The sequence below is a fragment of the Solea solea genome, chromosome 8 (genome assembly GCF_958295425.1).
Source record: "Solea solea chromosome 8, fSolSol10.1, whole genome shotgun sequence".
Classification (NCBI taxonomy): domain Eukaryota; kingdom Metazoa; phylum Chordata; class Actinopteri; order Pleuronectiformes; family Soleidae; genus Solea; species Solea solea.
The window spans coordinates 28,112,551-28,131,834 of NC_081141.1; the positions used below are offsets into that span (position 1 = coordinate 28,112,551).

The following is a 19,284-nucleotide window of genomic DNA, read 5'->3' on the forward strand; positions in this document are numbered from 1 at the left end:
TCCAAACACAGGATCACAACAGCCTGTGAGCACACAGTCCATTATCACCTCATCAGCGTGTGGGCAAATATTTGCGGGTGTCTTTGTGACATCGTGTGGCTTCTTTTTCTTTTGCAAACATTAAGCTTGTGTTTGTGTTTGCTCAGCCAGTCGATCCTCAGCATTGATTACTATGCAGTCGGATTAGAGCTCGTTCAGCCTCCCTGTGTGTGTGTGTGTGTGTGAGGAGTGCCTCTCATATCTGAGGCCAAATATCCAAACGTTCTCTCTGTCAGAACATCAGCACCACGCTACGCTTACATCTGTTACTCTGGAAGCTACCTGAAGCGTAGTGTGCCTGCTCTGAATAACTTTGACTCTTCCTCTTCTTCTCTTCGTTTCTTCCTGACAGGCCTGCGGCTCGCCGAGCAGCTGTCTCGGCGTGAGGACGAGGCGAAGATCCGACACCGTCTCGGGCTCTCGCTTTGGGCCAGTGGGAACCTGGAGGAGGCCCAACATCAGGTGAGGCCTCTCATGTTCTTCTTGTCTCTGGTGATGAGTAATGAGAACCCCATGTTGAATGTTTCCCCTGGTTCCTCATTGGTCAGTATCAATACAGTGTCTGCACCAACGTGTTTATTCTAGTTTTAGTGGTTGAATGTCATGCTTGATTCATTATTGACTTCTCAGAGAAGAAGCCTGCCTTAAATTTGTGTATAAAAAGGTGAATTTGGTTTGTTATTTGCCAAATTGATCAGAATAACATTAAGTTTTGAAAGATTTCCAAAATAGTCCTAATAAATTTGTTAAGCACTGTATAGCAATAAGTATCGGTATCGATAAGCCAATATCAGGATCGGTATCATCAGACAGGCATGGATTTACATGGTAAAAAAACAATCTTTCTGCTCCAATCCTAAAGGTGGCACGTCTGGAACCACAAGGTGGCAGCGGTGCCAACCATTTAGTTAGTGGACTTTATGTGTGTTACGATGTTCCCTGAATGCGTCTCGTTAGCTGTGAACATCACTACATTGCTTCCACTCGCTCTCTAACGTGCGGGAGTTGAGGATATTTGACGAATAGCACCGTCAAATGCTCATCCCTAATCCCTACTCACTGCTCCATCTGGACTCCTTCCAGCAAATCCACCTCTTGTAGTTAGAGCCGACCTCTAATTAAGCGCACATCTGTTGGTTGGCAGAGATTACAAATGAGAGCGGGAAGTGCCCGTGCAAAGACGCGGAGTGTGGAATTTTAAGTTTCCAGTTGAAGCCCTTGTGGTGAAAGAGAAGAAGAAGAAGAAGAAGAACAGGTGAAGATGAAGGACAGGTGGCTGCAGAGCTCTCTCACACACACACACACACACACACACACACACTGGCAACGTGCCGAGGAGTCTGTTGAGCTCGTGAACGCTCTCATCTCAGCACGACAGGTGACAGATCACTTTTTGTATCATGTGTTCATGGTCTCAGGAGTCCCGAGCCTCTGTATCACACACATTCACTTCTCCTCAGCCCACTGCCCACCTGGCAGGCATGGAAAATCCCCGTAACATCTCTCTTTACAGTCTGTCCACACGCCACAGCTCCGGATGACTTTTTTCTCCCTCTCTGTATGAGAACAGCGGCGGCGGCGGCGGTTGTCACGTCACGCGTGTGAATCTGCAGGGATGTTCGTCAGATGCTTTCATTTACAAAATCTACTGCAAAACATTTTTATTCTTTTTTTTTTTTTGACTACAGACTACACGTACAGTACATCCGTGTGTGTGTGTGCGTGACCCAGAAAGCTTTGTTTCTGGGTCCTGCATCATAAGTTTTCCAAAAAAAAAAAAAAAATAGCTTTGTCTGTTTGCAATTATCTGTAACAAGAGTTTGGAAAGAAAAGCTGAACCAAAGGTGGCGACTGCAGCTCAGGCCCGTGAGTCATATTGAGGGAAATTGTGTTGAAAAAATGTTATTTTAAAAAAGCCAGTGCTGCATATTTTCAGCCGTGTGTTTGCTTTTCCACTTAAAACACTTGATCGAGACGTTAGCGGCGCTTGTTAGCGGCGTCTGCAGCTTACCGTAATACGCCGCTCTACATACCACAGCAGTGTTTTTACTTCTTCCCACGTTTCCCCTCGGATTTTAAAGCAGCGTAACTCATCCAGTGAAGGACGGATTTTAAATATTATGGGAATGTAGGTCAGGGCGGAATGATATGATTTTGGTTGTGACCGGATGATGACGACGCACGATACGGACAAAGGTATCTGACCGCACCTGTTGAGCATTGAATTCAGGTGTTTCAATCCGGCTTTGGATTCTAGGTCTCTTCTCTCTAATGAATGAAGGACAATCTTTACACTTCAGCATACCAAGACATTTTGGACATTTGGACATTGTGTCAACAGATTGAGGAAGGTCTTTTTTCTATTCCAACATGACTGTGTTCCAGTGGACAAAGCCAGGACTATAAAGACATGGTTTGACTTTGACTTTGGTGTGGAAGAACTTCAACAACCTCGAGCACCTTGGGGACAAACTGGAGCAGAGATTGAGAGCCAGACCTTCTCGCCCAGCATCAGTGTCTGACCTCATCAATGCTCTACAGAATAAATGGACACAAACTCACAAAGAAACACTTCAAAATCTTGAGGACAGTCTTCCAAGAAGCTGTTGAAAGAAGGACCAACGCCAACTTAAATTACATTTACATGTAAGCGTCCAGCAGACGCTTTTATCCAAAGCGACTTAGAAAAGAGGAATAAGCTACATAGAAGAAGTTTGGGAAAGAAATCCACGAGATAGGAACAGTGGACTGATAGAGGGTGAGAGTGCAAAGGTGGATCCAAGTGCAGAAGGAGAGGGGTAGGGTAAGTGCTAAGACAGAAGATGCTCTTGGAACACCTGGGTTTTCTCGAGCTTCCCTGTTCTGGTAGCGCTCGGTCGGTCATTCCACCAGCGTGGATTGTCTTGTAACCCAGAATTCCATACCAAAGCCTAATTCTGAGGCTAAGACGGCTATTTTTAAAGTGATTTAAAGTTACGAGTATCTTCAATTGTTCTGGAACCACGACTCGGACATTCTCCTGATGTTCTTCTGTTCAGGAACCTGAAGTATTTCCACACATGTCGTCTGTAAATAAGCCAAGAAATTAACAGCTGTTGATTGAATGATTGTAAGGACGCTGACTCCTCCTCTCCCTGTGGCTTCAGAATAAATCACTGAGACTGTATGTTGGGCTAACTCGACATCCGCTTCCGGTCACGTGCTCTTGTAATAATAACATTTATCCCACTCATGATTATCTCAATAATGAAAAAGTCATACCGCAGCAATGTTATTCATTTAAATTCATCTTTTTTCTTTTAATGTAAATTGTTGCCGTCATAGCGCGTCGCTCCCAGTTGGATTTGGAAGTGAAAGATGACGCCATTGTCCTCAAAAATATGAATGAGATTAATATTCATGAGCTGTGCGTGACCCTGTTACATACGCAGACCCCATATTTGTGTTGGATTTCATAAAACATCCATAGAAGGAGAATTCTTGACCTTGTGTTCTTCATTCTCTGTGCGTTTTAATACTAATTTCACTTTATGAAACGGTCGCCGATGTACTGATGTGTCCTGATTCCATTCATTTATTCCAGGAGCGCTCGCGCCTTTATCTGAAGAGAAGCTTTAATTAATAAGTACATGTTCATTTAAATATCCGTGCTCTCCGGTAGATTGAGCTGGTCTAATCTCTAAAGGATTAGAGAGAGGATATTTTACAAAAATAATCACATGTACGCGTGTCACCGGTGTTTGATAACGTGTTTCCACGGAGAAGCTTTTATTGAAGAAAGCTCAGATCCGAGGAGAGCTGAGACAATGCCTGACACCTGAACAGTGAGCAGTGTGCCGGGTCTGATACATATAACCAGTAAGCCTTGAGATCGAGGAAGGGAACCTTTAAAGCCGCATAGTTTGTGTGTTATCATAAGTTATGGTCGTTTATATTGAACACCAAGTCTGGTTATAAGAATATGTAATTAAACTTTAAGATGGCAGAAGATTAGAATTTTCTCTCACAAGTACCTAAAAGGGAAACTCTTAGTATCTCACCAGAAAACGACTTTGGTAGAAGTTGAAGTCACTTTTTTTTATAATATTACTTAAGTAAAAGACTTAAAGTATATGATATTTACTGTACTTAAGTATCAAAAAGTAATTTTCTTATATGAAATGTACTTTTTAAAAAAAGTGAAAGAGTTAGGATTGTGGTTGTCGTTGTCGTTCATTGTAGTATCTCGTTGACCTGGTACAAACCATGATAGAAACACAGCATGAGTGTCAGTGCCTGTAAAACATGGACAAACTCTCTCTGAATCCAGCAGAATTCGACTGCACGTCGCTGTGGACGCAGCACTTTGGGGGATTGTTTCTCTCCCCGTTCAGGCCAGAGGAAAAAAGGCGCTGTGAGAAATGAGTTTCTCTCTTAAAGGGATGTCTGCGAGCTTAACAGATTAGCCTAGCGTTGCAGCAATCAGCCCACAGTCCTATCAGCAGAATCAGCCTGAGACCACAAGCTCCGTCTTCTTCTCGCTGATTCTCCACTGGTCGCTGCCCCGCCCCCTGCCCCCCCCCCTCCACTTCACTCCCTCTGACACACTTTTGCTGCGTGACCTTGGGATATGCCAGCCGAGCTATGCATATACAGTACAGTGTGTGCGCTTTCTCTCAGCAGACCCACAGTGCTGATAGAATCCATTTGAGCCCCACCAGCAACCTTCTTTTTCCTCCACTGCAGCTCTTTGTCTTGTTTGAAAGAGAAATCACGTTTTCAAACAATGCAATCGGCAAATCGCAAAGACTGCGCAAGACGTCGACCGCAGGAATCTGAACCTCCAGTTTGAAGCCTCTGGATTTGCGACATGTTGAAGGAAGGTCAGAGGCGTGGCCTGCAGCCAGCTGTCAATCACACTGGAGTAACATATTTAACTAAACCACATTCTTTTGAAGAAGTGCTGAAACTAGCGTTTGAGACCATGAACTCCCATCCGCAAAGTTCTTATTTGCAACCACTAAAGTCGCCCCCTGGCGGCTTTTTTATGTACAGTCTGCTTCGGTCCGCGCTACGTAAATGTCGTCATCGGCCAAAGTCAGTGATGCCACATGTTGACCCGTACGCCAGCACCTCAGCATACTGTCACTGCTCTATTTAAGAAAAAGGTTGACGTACTTTACTGATCCTGAAACTGGGAAATGGTTGAGTTCTCCCAGTTAAAAAGCATTTGTTATATGCTTCAAATACTTCTCTGTACTCCACTAATTACCAGGACACAGGAAGTCAGTCCTAATGTTTCACAGTAAAAGGATTCAGGGACATCAAAAACTGCAGTGCTTTTACTTTGAAACAGAAACAGGACGTGTTATATTTTTCCAAAAAGAACTACATGGTGAGACGCACCAGAGACATGTGTCTCAGTTAACATCCTGTCCTTGTATGAACCCTTAAACCCTTAAACCCTTAAAATGCATTGTTGCAACTGGTTTGGGACGAATATTCTTGTGTTTTATTTATTATCTGTGTGTTTTTGTGCTTCCTGCACTCCTTGACACATTGTGTCATTTGTAGGGGGTTCTTCTTCTTCTTCTTATACATGTTTGACGGGCTGTACACTGAGAGTTGTAATGCTGCCCTCTACAGTTCGAAGTTCTTAGTCACCACCCTTCTTGCTCTTCTTGTGAAGGTGTGAAGTTGAAGATGATTGAGGTGAAGGTGAGGGCATTGGTAGCAGGGAAGACAGAAGATAAAGACTGTCTGTCTTCCTTATGTCGCTCATGTCAAAATGCAAATCCCAGAGAATGCAATTTTATTTTTCTATATCTGACCGTTGGATCATCTCTGCAGATTTAAACGGTTTTGGTCAGGCCTTGTTAACGTTTGGATGACAATTCTCCGGCACATTTTAAATCAATTACACACTGAATATTGCACTAAATCTTTATATTATATTAAAAAAAATCGAAACACAATTTAATATCTTTTAGAAAGCAAGGTTGGAGCAAAGTGCTTCAGCCTCTCAGCTGAACTCTGGTCTCCTGCAGAGCGCCTCCATATCAGTCCCAGCAAACCCACAGCGTTGCCATAGGCGCAGAGATAGGAAATCAATACAGGCTCCCATGAATCAGCACTCCTGACCAGCTCCCCCCGACCGCTGTGCAACACTTCCCTCCAGCCCCACCTCACTATTGTCTGTCTCTGCGTCTCTCAGTCCAGCGTCTGCCTCTGAATAGAGAAGGTCCAATAACAGCAGACAGGCCCACAGAGTCCACAGAGTCGGTGATGCTCAGCTGTTCAGTGGTTTCTTCTTCTTCCGCTTTTTCTTTTTTTTTTTCCCACGTCCAGGAAAATCAGAGCTGACCAGAGGTTTACTCGTGTTTCACAGTGATTCATCAAGCTACGTTACAGTGTTTCCCTCTGTTGAGGAGAGAGGCAGAAAAGCATCATTGCAAGGCAGCAAGTGTGATCAGTGGCCGATCAGTGAGGCGGGATGCTGCCACCTAGTGGTGCAAAACCAGTCTCCATCTTTTAATCTCATCTGGAGTCTCATGTAGACTGTAAATTTACATTTTACCGTGATTCTCTTTGAGTGATAATAATCACGTTACTCTGTTACTGTGCAGATGAAAGTTAATTTATTTATTTATTTATTTAAAAGGAAAATCCTTTAAAGCTGTAGTGTGCAACTTTTAAAAGTAAACAAATGTTTGTCACACCACTGATGATGTGTTTTTGGTCTCGTGTCTGTGGAGACGCAGAGGCACAACAGCTACGCTAGTAAAGCGAGGCAGCAGTGGGCTTTAGGTTAAGGAGTTAACCCCAGTTCTCCGAAATATAAGTGAGGTCAAACTATTGTTGATATAAAAATATAATGAAATAGAAACACAGCTCTTGACTTCCAAGTAAAAATGTGACTGAACTTAAAGCTAAAGCTTTGTTTTTAAAAGGTTCTGTTTGTTGTTGTTGTTGTTGTTGTTTTCCCGCAGCTTTACCGAGCGTCTGCGCTGTTCGAGACCATCCGTCACGAAGCACAGCACAGCACGGACTACAAACTCTCCCTGTTTGACCTGCAAACGTCCTGTTACCAGGCTCTCCAGAGGGTCCTGGTCAGCCTCGGTATGTCCACACACACACATACACACACTTAAGTCTCAGACATGGCGTGGTGTGTAATTAGCGTTGACCTCTGACCCCCTCAGGCCACCACGACGAGGCGTTGGCGGTGGCAGAGCGAGGTCGTACGCGAGCCTTCGCTGACCTGCTGGTGGAGCGGCAGACCGGTCAGCAGGACTCGGACCCTTACACCCCGGTGACCGTGGAGCACATCCTGGACACGGTGAACAGCCAGAGAGCCCTGGTGCTTTACTTCTCCATGGCAGCGGGTTATTTATACAGCTGGCTGCTGGCTCCAGGAGCAGGTAACAATCCACTCCGATCCACTCCATGCTTTTGTTCAGACTCAAAGTACTTTATTTTAATAATATTACCACTTTATTCTTATAATCTTACGAATTCATTCTCATAAGATTACGACTTTATTTCCATAACATTACGATTTTAGTGTCATATTATTACGACTTTATTCTCATATTATTCCGACTTTATTCTCATATTACTACGACTTTATTCCCATAATATTACGACTTTATTCACATAATATTACGACTTTATTCTCATATTATTACGACTTTATTCTCATATTATTACGACTTTATTCTCATATTACTACGACTTTATTCCCATAATATTACGACTTTATTCACATAATATTACGACTTTATTCTCATATTATTACGACTTTATTCTCATATTATTACGACTTTATTCTCATATTACTACGACTTTATTCACATATTACGACTTTATTCTCATGCTACCCATTATTTATGTTTTTATTTGTGTATAATCACTTTACAATAGCCATAGAACACACTCTTTTACGCTATTGATTCATTTATGAAGCTTATCGAATGACTTTTTATTCATTTTGTGTGCGTTTACTCTCATTTATCTGTTCATTTCGTTCGATTGGACACATTAAAACGTGAAAAAAAAAATGAACACAGTAATGAAACAGTAAAAGAATAAAATACGACCAAAGAAATGCTGATCAAGCTTGAGTTCAGTCCCGTTTGAGGATTTCAAGGTTTCGATCAGGGTTGTAAATAATTAAAAGAGCCTTCAAATCAATTCCAAGCCGTAGTGGACGCCACTGTTACGAGGCTAAAACCAGTGCGATGCCTTCAAACCTGTTTTTATTGAAGCAGCTTTTCCCGTTTTTAACGCCCCAACAACCACAATGGTGTGCACACACACACACACTCACACACACACACATGCTGGTGTGTGTGTGCACATGATGCTCGTTGGCATCAAAGCCGATAAAAGGCCTGGAGGCTGCAGCGTGTTTTCAGCTGCAGAGTAAGAAGACGGGCTCTAACACCAAGTGGCAGCGCCACCTGCCACTCCACCGGCAGGATCTGCCCCCCCCGCCTCGCTCCCCACCCCACGTGGCATCTTTCTGCCAATGAGCCGTGCTAATTGATAGTGACAGAGCCAAACAACACAGACAACATCTTCACGCACGCCAACCGATTCTGCAGAACATTATAGACAGGATAATGAATGGTAACGTAGCATATCGCAAAAAACGCGACATTTAACCTGTTTATTGTTTTATCCCTTGCAAAAGATATCTGGTTAACTAAAGGTTAATTAGGACTCATTAGGACCATGTGTTGGTCTTAAAGAGGACAACTGGTCCTGACAAGGTCAAAATTCAGATTTTATTCGGACCAAGACAATCATTCAATTTCGCAATAAAACCACAAAGAGATCTTTGATCTCAATGGGACCAACCCGGTTAAATTAAAAAAGTAAAATAAACTTAACCAGTTCCTAGGAAATCAGGTTCTGCGTCATTAGAACCAGGTGTTGGTCTTCATGAGGACTACTGGCCTTGACAAGGTCAGTTAGTGTGTTTACATGCATGTTAAAAGTCAGATTTTAGTCGGACCAAGACAATAATTCAGTTTTCGTAATGTCATTTTGAACATAGTTGTCTGTCTTAGTCGGACTAACATACCTGGATAATGTGATTCATAGTCCGATTCCTGCTGCATTTATCCATATAGTCGGACGGGAGTTGGACCAACACCTGGTTCTAATGAGGACTACTGGTCCTGACAAGGTCAGTTAGTGTAGTTACATGCATGTCAAAAAAGTCATGTAAACAATAGTTAGTCTGACTAAAATTGAGCTAGTCTTAATTGGACTAACATACCTGGATAATGTGATCCATAGTCCGATTACTCCTGCATGCATATGCGTAGTCGGACTGGAGTTGGACTTGGTGTTCTGCGACAAATTTCCTCCCCAGTCTTTGACCCGGAAGTAGAAGGAGACGACGTATATTAGATTTCCTTTGCTAAATGTTGGAGATTCAACGCATTTTTTCAGGGATTTTTAAGTCTTTTTAACTGATCTACAGTACGCGCTGAACCACTGGAGTGTAAGTGTTCATCACACAACTCCTGTTACTCGTTTTTTGCCATGACCATGTGCCGCACCACCAGGTCTGAACATTTGCTCCAAAGCAGCTCCAAGGCAACAGAGTGAACTTGACCCCCCCAGCACTAATCATATGGCGGGGAGGGACACTGCAGGGATGAGTGGAGGTCTTCAAAGCACCGAGTGTTGCCTCGGGCTAACAGGAAGCCACTTCCTCACTAATCGTCTGTCTGTCACTTTCTGGCAGTCCCTGGCATACAGCTGGTCGGGGAACATGGCCGCCTCTTAACAGCCTGCCATCAGTAAAAAGGGGGGCTACAAATTATTACTTACTTTGTCATTATTTTACTTGTATTATTTCAGATTATGAAACCAAAATTCAAATTCATATCATGGGGACTACTGGTTCCTGACAAAGTCAGTAAGTGTGCAGGTTAAAAGTCAGATTTTAGTCCGACTAAAACCGAGCTAGTCTTAGTCAGACTAACATACCTGGATAATTCGATTCATAGTCCGATTACTAGGTCCTTATGTTGCCCATGTGTGTTGAAGATAGATACAGCGCCACCTACAGAGGCGGAGGCGGACGCACGTGGCCAATAAATCGATTTTCTCCTCCTCATGTATAACCGGACTCCACGAGTTGTCCGATTGCCTGTCTTAGTCAGACTATGGTCTTAGCTTGATTAAACTGTGCAGTGTAAGTGTTTATGCCAGGAAGGGTTCTAACACACAAACACACACCTTCCTCTGTGCGAAACCCAGCTCAGCTCTGACGGCGAGCAGCAGATGGCACAGGCAGCCGCCTCATATCTTTTATTGAACGTTATTTGTTTTATTCATTTCACTCCTCCACACACACACACACACACACACACACAAGCTTTCAGTCAAAACAATCCCAACTCACACGAGCGAGTGAAACAGCTCCCAGCTCTTCTGGTGTTTCTGTCTCTTACACTTTTAAGCACCCTGTGGTTTTCTGTGCGCAGGTATCCTGAAGTTTCACGAGGTGTACCTGGGCGAGGGCGTGTCAGAGGGAGGCTCAGACTTCCAGGAGGAAGGAGGCGGCGGCGGCGGCGGATTGATCGGCGGATCGTCGCTGGAGCAGCACATCGCCAGCGCCCGCGAGGCTCTGGGAGTCGAGTCTTACTACAGCAGGTGAGATGTTTAGCTCAAGCCTCACGGTCACGGTGCCACCTACTGGCAACAGGAAATGACATGTTTTTTACACTTTGGTGTGCTTCTCCGACCAGGATGGACAGATAAAGCCTTAAAATTGGTGAGATTAATATAAGATAAGAAGATAAAATTTATCGCACATGGAACAGGAAGTTGTCGTAACTCAAGTATAAATTGTCCAGTCTGCGAAAACTTCACGTTTGGCTTTATTTGTCAATATTGTGACATAGTAAGAGCACCACAGCACCACCTCGTGGACACAGGAAGTGCTACAAGACTCTTTTATGTGTCGTTACTTACGTTTCCCCGTCCAGAACTTCTTGCAGAACCAAGTATGAATCATGAAAGGTCCAGATTTGATTTGATTTGATTCTACATTGATTTATTTAGCGACATTTCAGTTTTCCTACCAATTTTTCTCGGTTATGAAAGAGACTTTTACAGAATTAATGCCGTTTGTAATTGTGTAAAGTTTGGATCTCGCTAACCTGGTGCCTCATGAAAAATATGAATGTTTTATTGAAATTTTACCCCAAAATGAGTTCCATGAATGCACTTTTTATTAAATAGGACCACACATTGCAACTCTACAAAATGTCCAGCCTAGAAGTGCACTAGACATTTAAAATGAATTATCAAGTTGTCCATCAGAGGGAGCTGTCTCAAAATGGAGGACACAAACAAATTAGGCCAAAGCCCAAGAAGAATTTTCTAATGAATTAATCTGCAGATTTTAGCGGTTAGCTTAGCTATTAGCTTCACTGGTGCTAAAAGCTCAAGGTCACAGGAGCTTAAGATAAATTTGGGCAGAAGATGCAGAATATTAGATGCATTTAGATGATTCTATGTCTGGATCGTCCAAATAAACATGGATGTGAATTTTTTTTTTACTTTGAACACTGCATGCAGCGGAGAGACAACGTTAACCGAAGATGTTCTTTTATCACTCACAGAGTCTGTGTCTGTGTATCAGTGTTATTCTGCCTCATTGCTCTCTGTGATGACAGGCCTCCAGACTCTCGTTCTCCCAGTGGGAATAAATGAGACGGAATAATGGCTCTTTGGAGAAGCCGGGGCCGCTGAACCCGACAAAAAAAAAACCAAAACAGCGAATGCGACAAGAAAAGTGATAGAGAATCGGGTGAGAATCAGAGGAAAGTTGAGAGGTTGTTGTTTGTGGTTAAAAAGGCTGATGAATAAAGAGCTCACAGGGAACAGGGGGAACGTAGCCAGAGGGGAACAGCGGGAGCGCAGTGGAAATGGTGTGAGATATATCAACAGTGAAAATCACCCATCGGGTCGACACCGTGTCTGGCATTAGCCTCGTTTCTCTGGTTGGTGTTTGATCCATCGGGACCAGCTGGTTCGCCCAGTGCCAGCCTCCGCCACCCCGAGAAGACCGGCCCCTCCCGCCCCATTAGCAGCTCATTTACTGCTCCAATAGGAAGCTGCACACACACACACACACACACCACCGCGCCTGGATGGGCACAATATGGCACCACTTACCGGCCCATTCATTCTCCCGAGTGCAGAGAAAAGAGAGACACAGCGCTCTGAGCTGTAGGGAGTGAATAGGATGGATGGAGGGGGGGAAAATGGAAAGGATAGTTGATATTTTTGTGCACTCAAATGAAAGCATGTCAGGAGAGGTGAAGAAGCCACAGTTCTATACAATCAAACTCAAATATCTTTAAAAAAATACATAGGAAATGACTAAAAGCATAGCTATAATACAATACATCAGTAAAAACCAATCACAGTAACAAAAAAATATAGATGATGATGTAGCATTATTGACTGTGGAAATCAATGGATTTATTACATGACTTTCAATTATTTTATAAATATAAAGTCTGTGGGAGGTATAACACAGGACTGTCAGTGCCGGCCACATTATTAGGTACACCTGGTCAACCTGGCCTAGAGCTGCAACTAACGATTATTTTCATAATCAATTAAATCAGTTGATTATTTTCACGATAAATTGAGTCATCATTTGGGTCAGAAAATGTCAGAAAATGCCGAAAAATGTTGTCATTGTTTCAGCGCTCTACAACTGCCCGTTAATGGAAATGCGTCGTTGTGTAGACTGAGCATGAGAATGAGAATGAAGAAAAGGTTGATTTAAGGGACTGTGCATGAGGCAGGGTTGTTGGTTCTCAGTATTCCAGAACCTGCTGGGATTTTCATGCACAATCATCTGTTGGATTTATGGAAAATGGTCAAAAAAGACTGCTTTGAAATCTTAGATGGACAGCAGTAGCTCAACACACGCAGATGAGCTACAGCCAGTGTGTCCTTTGTACCTAATAATGTGGCTGCTGTATGGACAGCAGTGTTTGGATATTGAATTCAGGTGTTTCACTCAGGCTCTGGGCTCTCAACGCTTCGCTTCAGCATACCAAGACATTTTGGACGACGCTTTGCTTCCAACTTTGTGTCGACACAGTTTGAGGAAGAACCTTTTCTGTTCCAGCTTGACGGTGTCCCAGTGCACAGAGCAAGGACGGACTAGAAAGACATGGTTTCACTTTGAGTTTGGTGTGGAAGAACTTGAGAAGAACCCCACCGAGCACCTTTGGGATGAAGAGGAAAGTCTTTCCAAGATGTCTGGAAGCTGTTGTAGCTGCAAAAGGCCGACTCCATATGAAAGTCCTGTATATGTGTCTGCGTTGACCTCAAATGGACTTAAAGGAAAACAGTGTCGGTATTGAGAGCAGGAGGCGACGGGAGATCCCGTGTGTCTGTTCCCACTGAGAACGTGAGAGCGAGAAGATGACCTAAGAGTTGCGTGATGCTGGAACGTCAGAGGAGAGAGAGAGAGAGGCAGGGGAGAAAGTGGTGGTGAGGTAGTGAGTGTGAGTGTTTGACTCCCTACTACTGGATCAGCATCACAAGCATTATAATGAAAGGATTTAGCTCTGCTTACCATCGCGGTGTTGGACCAAGCCTGGGAAATTAGGCCAAGTATGTGTGGGTGTGTGTATTCCGGGCAGATCCAGGAGTGTGTGTGTGTGTGTGTGTGTGTGTGTGTGTGTGTGTGTGTGCGGTTTGATTTATCCGCGGAGAAACAATCTTAGCCTTTGTATCGTCTACTCTGCTCGAGTGCCGTTCTCTTGCCAGCGTTTCTGAGCATGTCTCTAATTCCATCTCCTGTCTCCCTCTCCCTCTCCCTCCCTCTCTCTCTCTTGTGTGTCTTGTGTGTCTTCAGAGGGTGCTCGAGCAGCGAGACCGAGAGCGAGGCGGGAGATTTCCTGGACCAGCAATTCGAGGAGCTCAACAACAAGCTGAACTCGGTCACTGATCCGACAGGCTTCCTGCGCATGGTGTCCAGGAACAACCTGTTCAACAGGTGAGGGGGGTTGTTGTGAATCAGTCACGTCCAAACGACGACGTTTACACTCAAAAAAAACAGCATGTTCTGATAAAAACGATGGTGTTCCATGAGAGTTCAGGATCCAGGAACCAGTTGTACGCCTTAGCCTCCTTCACACCAGTCCTTCTTCATCGAATCCCAGTTCGTTTGCCGAAAAAATCCAGTTTGGGGAGGTGTGACCAAAGAAGCAAGTGAACCAAACGCAGGAAGCGGACTACAACGCAAGGCATTGTGGGTACAACATGACCAAAACATACGCGCGTGTAGAACAAATTAAAAAAACAAAACCCCAAGACCGAAGTCCTGCATTAAAACAACAGATGAGCAAGTTTTTTTGTTCGTGGTTTGTCTCGTCTTCTCCTCCTGTAATTCTTGATGCAGCGCCACCTCAGGTGAGGAGGGGAACATGTTGTTCAAAAGTCTAGCAGGGACGATTAGGTGTGAAAATGACCTCAAATTAGCGTGAATAGCGAGGATTTATGAAGCCGCCATAAAAGTGTTTAGAATCAGCGATTAGCTTAGGTTAGCGTCGAGCTAAGCAGAGCGGAGTGGAAGCAAATCACCAGCATATCTGGCTGCATTCAAACAGACTAGCACTACGCTTTAAAATAGTAGTAGTAGTAAGTAGAAGAAAAATAAATGAGCGTGTTCACCCGGGTCTCGCGTTCCAACACTAATCAGAGCCAAAACCGTTATATAACCATGAATATTGCTAATAAAACAAAGGTTATTCCGCTGGTCAAAACTTAAAATAAAACCAGTAGGAATGTGGTCAAGCTGCTGATGAGGAGAAATAAACAGTGCCCCATACAGGCCTGGCATAGGTACTGCAGGGTTTAGACTCATTTTGGAGTGTTTTGTTTGGGAACCTTTGAGAAACGCCAAAAAACGGATGGTACAGAGAACGTTCTCTTTAAAACTGAAGTCAAATGTCAACATAGCTTTTCACTCTCAGCTGACGGTCAAGGCGTGGCCAATAACAACCAGGCAGGAAGTGAAGGTCACCGTTTCCCGCCTGTTCATAATCGAAGACAAGCACATCAAGCATATTCTTTACATTTTTACATTTGTGTGTGTCGATGAGTGTGTACATTTTGAAAATCAAACCCTGAGAACGCGCCATCGTGGTCCTCCAGGTGAGATTCAACATGAAGACAGAGAGCAAGAGAGGACAAAATCCAAAAAGCACACAAATAAATATGCAGCCACATGGATGTAGCTCTACTTTTTAAAGGAAATCACATTTTCTGCGGTAAAGGAGATTCGCTTTCCTCCATTGTTTCTCCAGCAGTGGAGCAGAATGTGGTGAAACCCTGATCAGCTGTCTTCTCTGATGAGCCTGTGTGTGTGTGTGTGTTAAACACAGACACTGAGACCCGTGTGGTTTTAAAGATGTTTACCCCGTCTGTGTTCACTGTGCAGATTTATGACTGCAGACATTTCCCATGACTCTCCCACTGGCTTGTTCTGAGTATTATTTTATGTTACTCTGCAAAAGTTTTCATTTGCATTGTTCTGACTGGTAATGTATACACCAGCGCTGTGTGTGTGTGTGTGTGTGTGTGTGTGTGTGTGGGGGGGAGGGGTCATACATCCTTGTCCTCGTCCACTCACGCACAGTCGAGCTGTGCTTTGATGAGAGGGTAATTCCAGCTTTAATTGAGTCTTGGTGCTCATTAAGCCCCTTTAATGGGCTGCTGGTAATAATCCACTCATTCTTTTGGGCGTCAGAAAAAGAAAAGGGAAAGAATTCTAAAGCTCCGGAGTCGATCGTCTATCAGAAGACGCTGAAGCAAAGAGAAATGAGTCATTTTAAGTCGCACATTGTTGGGTTTTGATGTCAGATAAATGTAAAAAATCCTCCTTTCTTTGACAGATTTGGGTCATTAGCGGTGTGGGAAACTGCAGCGTTTCCACGATGACTTGTAATTAAGTGAAAGCAGTGAACTGAATTAACTTTACTTCCAGTGGTTTGGTCTAATTTGACCCATTTTTACAACTTTCCTGAAGCATAAATATTATTTATTTCCCGTTTTGAAACTACACTTTAATGCAGATTACACACGGTAGAATTTTCCTTGTTTTTATAAATTATTTTAGATGATTCCTATCTTCATATGTGAGACTGGTAGCCCTAGCGCCCTCTATGGACGGGTGAATGGCAGAGACTGTAGTGTAAAGCACTATAGAAAAAGAATAGACGCGTATTATGATCATCCAACATTCCCATAGAGCAGTTAAATTTTTTTTTTTTTTATCTTATCTGCACAGTTTTCATTTGCATTATTCTGACTGCTGATGTATACACCAGCAGTATGTGTGTGTGTGTGCGTCCACTCATGCACAGTCGAGCTAAAGTAATTCCAGCTTTAATTGAGTCAAACACTGTACTTTAAGGCAGCGTTGAGCGGTCCTGATCAAACAATGACCACCTGGAAAATGAATGGGAAAGAATAGACACTTACTATGTTTATTAAACATTCCCCTGGAGCTCAGGACGTCATGTGACTTTACACCTCCGTGTTGGCAGGAAGAGTCACTTTCAAGCTTTAAACCAATAGAGATCGAGGAATTGACTAAACTTCAATCAGTAACTACCAATCAATCAATCAATCAATATACACTTTATTGTCCCATATTTGCCTTGGACTCGTGCAACAATTGGTTCACATAGATTCCTCAGTTTCATTGGTTCCTCGGTAAAACATATGACGCGTAACAAACATCGCACAAACCTCGTAAAAGAAACCTTAAAAACACCATAAAACCACTGGACAATCCCAGCGGCCTCATGCAGCATTATTTAAACGTCTCATTTATGCAGGCACAGAGGGAACTCTGTATCATCTTCCAGAATTCCAGCGTCTGTGGTTTTTTTCTGACATTTACAGCTCTCTGGTAAACTTTCCCTCGTTGCACTCCAGAGAGCGCGAGCGCCAGGATCAAGAATCCGCGCCGCTGTGATTGATAATCTGACATGGACACCACTGTGAAGACACAAATATCTTGTCGTCTGATCCCGACATGACACAAAACAATGAAAGTATGTACAATAAACAACACAAACAACAACAAGACACTCGCCACACGACACTCGCCATACCAAGCTGCTTAAAAAACAACAAAGCAAATCATGAAACACATGGTGTTACTAGCTGTATGTATATCTGTGGCTGTGGCGTTTTTACACACTTAAAAGTCTCGTGAATTAGAAAAAAAACATTCCAAGACCCTTGAAAGCATTTTAAAATCGTCCCTAAATAGACATGGGTCATTGAAAGTGCTTGACTTTTGTGCAGGAAAGAAGTGAAGCTGATATTTAGGTTAAATGTCTCTTTACCTTGTTTGTTACGACGCCACCTACTGTTTCGCGCCCTGCGTTGCTTGATGCACGTAGACCTGGCCTATGCAGGACAAACGGTGTTGTGGACACTGTCCACTGTCTCGTGAGATTCCGTGCAGAACAATGAGCGAGTAAAGTTAAGACAAGAGAGAGTATATGAAGATTCCAACATCTCTGTCTCACCAAAGACAAAATGACAAAGACTGACTTTGACCAAGACCTCAAGGACAATCACTTGTGAAAGACGAACACAAGCTCTTACAAGTTGCCCTTCTATCTTAAGCTGTGTCACCACATGCTAGTCCTTGAATTTTAGGGAATTTGTCCTGGAAGGTCCTTGAATTTGATGTCAACCAAGGTGTGTGAAGTTTTCCCACTAGGAATCGTGCACAGTCGCTCTTGCTCCTCTCAAACAAAACACTTTTTGCCGATCGTTTGGTGCAGATCCACAGTATTGACGTCGTCTTTCCGTCCCAAACTTAAATCGAGTCTTTTATGTGCAGACTAAACTCATCCTTCCACCTCTGCGACCTTCAGCCTCGCTGCTCTTTGTCTGGTGTTTTCCTCTCCTCCACTGTTTCCCTGTGCACTTGACCCTCACCTTCTCTTAGCTTATCCTCTCGCTCTCTTCATTCTTCATGTCAAGCTAACAAACGATTGTTTGCTTTCCCATGGAGGCTCATGCCAAGGCTGCGGAGAGAGAGCGAGAGCGAGAGAGACAGAGTGTTGTGAGGCTGGGGGGAAGCCAGGAGCCCCGCCTGGGGCCACCAGAAGGGGGCGGGGGGCCGAGAGTCTGTCTGTGCCGGGGGCCCTGGAAGAAACTGTGGCTGACGGAGCAGATGGATCGTCGTGACAAACGCGAGCGTAAAGGATGGACCTGGTTCGTCTTCAGCACCGAAGGCTTTTTAACCACCGCGAGCCGCACGTCTCACTCATGTGTCTCTGTCACAAACACACCACGCTCGCACATGATTTTGAAGGCAAAGTGAGGGGTTAAGTTAAGTTAAGATAAGTTAAGGGAAGTGAAGCCTCGACTCTTTGACTCTTGATTATACGTCGAGTAGGTTTCAGTAACCAGGAGATAAAACCCTGCTCTCTGCCGCCGCCGCCTCCTCCTCCTCCTCCTCCTCTGCTGAGTGCATTTACTGCTCGTCCAGAGAGCTCCAGAGTACAGTGCAACACTGCCACCTAGTGGCACCTTTTTATATTGATATTCTTCCAGCCTTTGCCTCATGTCATGTTTTATTGCTTTCCCATACAAAATGAAGGACCAGTGTAAATATAATTATTTCACTTTTTTTTAACCAGGAAAAAACAAATTGAGATTAAAACTTTCTTTTTCAAGCGTGTCCTGGTCAAGACAGACAACAGACACGCTTACAGACAAACAATCAGCAGCTGTACATACATATGACATTATTTAGGATCATAAAACACGTAAAACACACCCTCTCCATCATGTATCCATCGTCCGTTTGTTCATTTATTTAATGATGTGTCTGTTTTTCATCCCATAATTTGACTCCTGTGACTGTAACATAGTGATATTTGATTTTTATTTGCACTAATTGCTCATTAAATCGTCTTATTCCTCTATTTTTTACCTCACTTGAAACTACTTTTTTGGAGATTGGTAGTAAAGAGTTGAAATCAGCTCTAGAAGATCTTTAAAGTCTGAGTGTTTTTAGTTGAACAAAGAGTTTTGTTTTTCAAAAGGACAAAGACTGGAAAATTAGGGGAAAGCACACGATTCTGAAAACAACTTATATCAACAACGTGACAGTTCACAGTTCCATTTGTTTCTTCTTCTTCTTCTTCTTCTTCTTCTTCTTCTTCTTCTTCTTCTTCT

At 43.5% G+C, this 19,284-nt stretch overlaps 1 protein-coding gene across 1 annotated transcript in view; it reads left to right on the forward strand.

Annotated features, from left to right (window-relative positions):
* Window positions 1–19,284, forward strand: part of LOC131463853 (tetratricopeptide repeat protein 28-like) — a 236,221-nt gene that overhangs the window by 207,134 nt on the left and 9,803 nt on the right. The window contains 5 exon segments of the mRNA XM_058635908.1: window positions 392–501; window positions 7,008–7,137; window positions 7,221–7,439; window positions 10,524–10,692; window positions 13,928–14,068. Coding sequence (XP_058491891.1) covers window positions 392–501; window positions 7,008–7,137; window positions 7,221–7,439; window positions 10,524–10,692; window positions 13,928–14,068 — 769 coding nt within the window.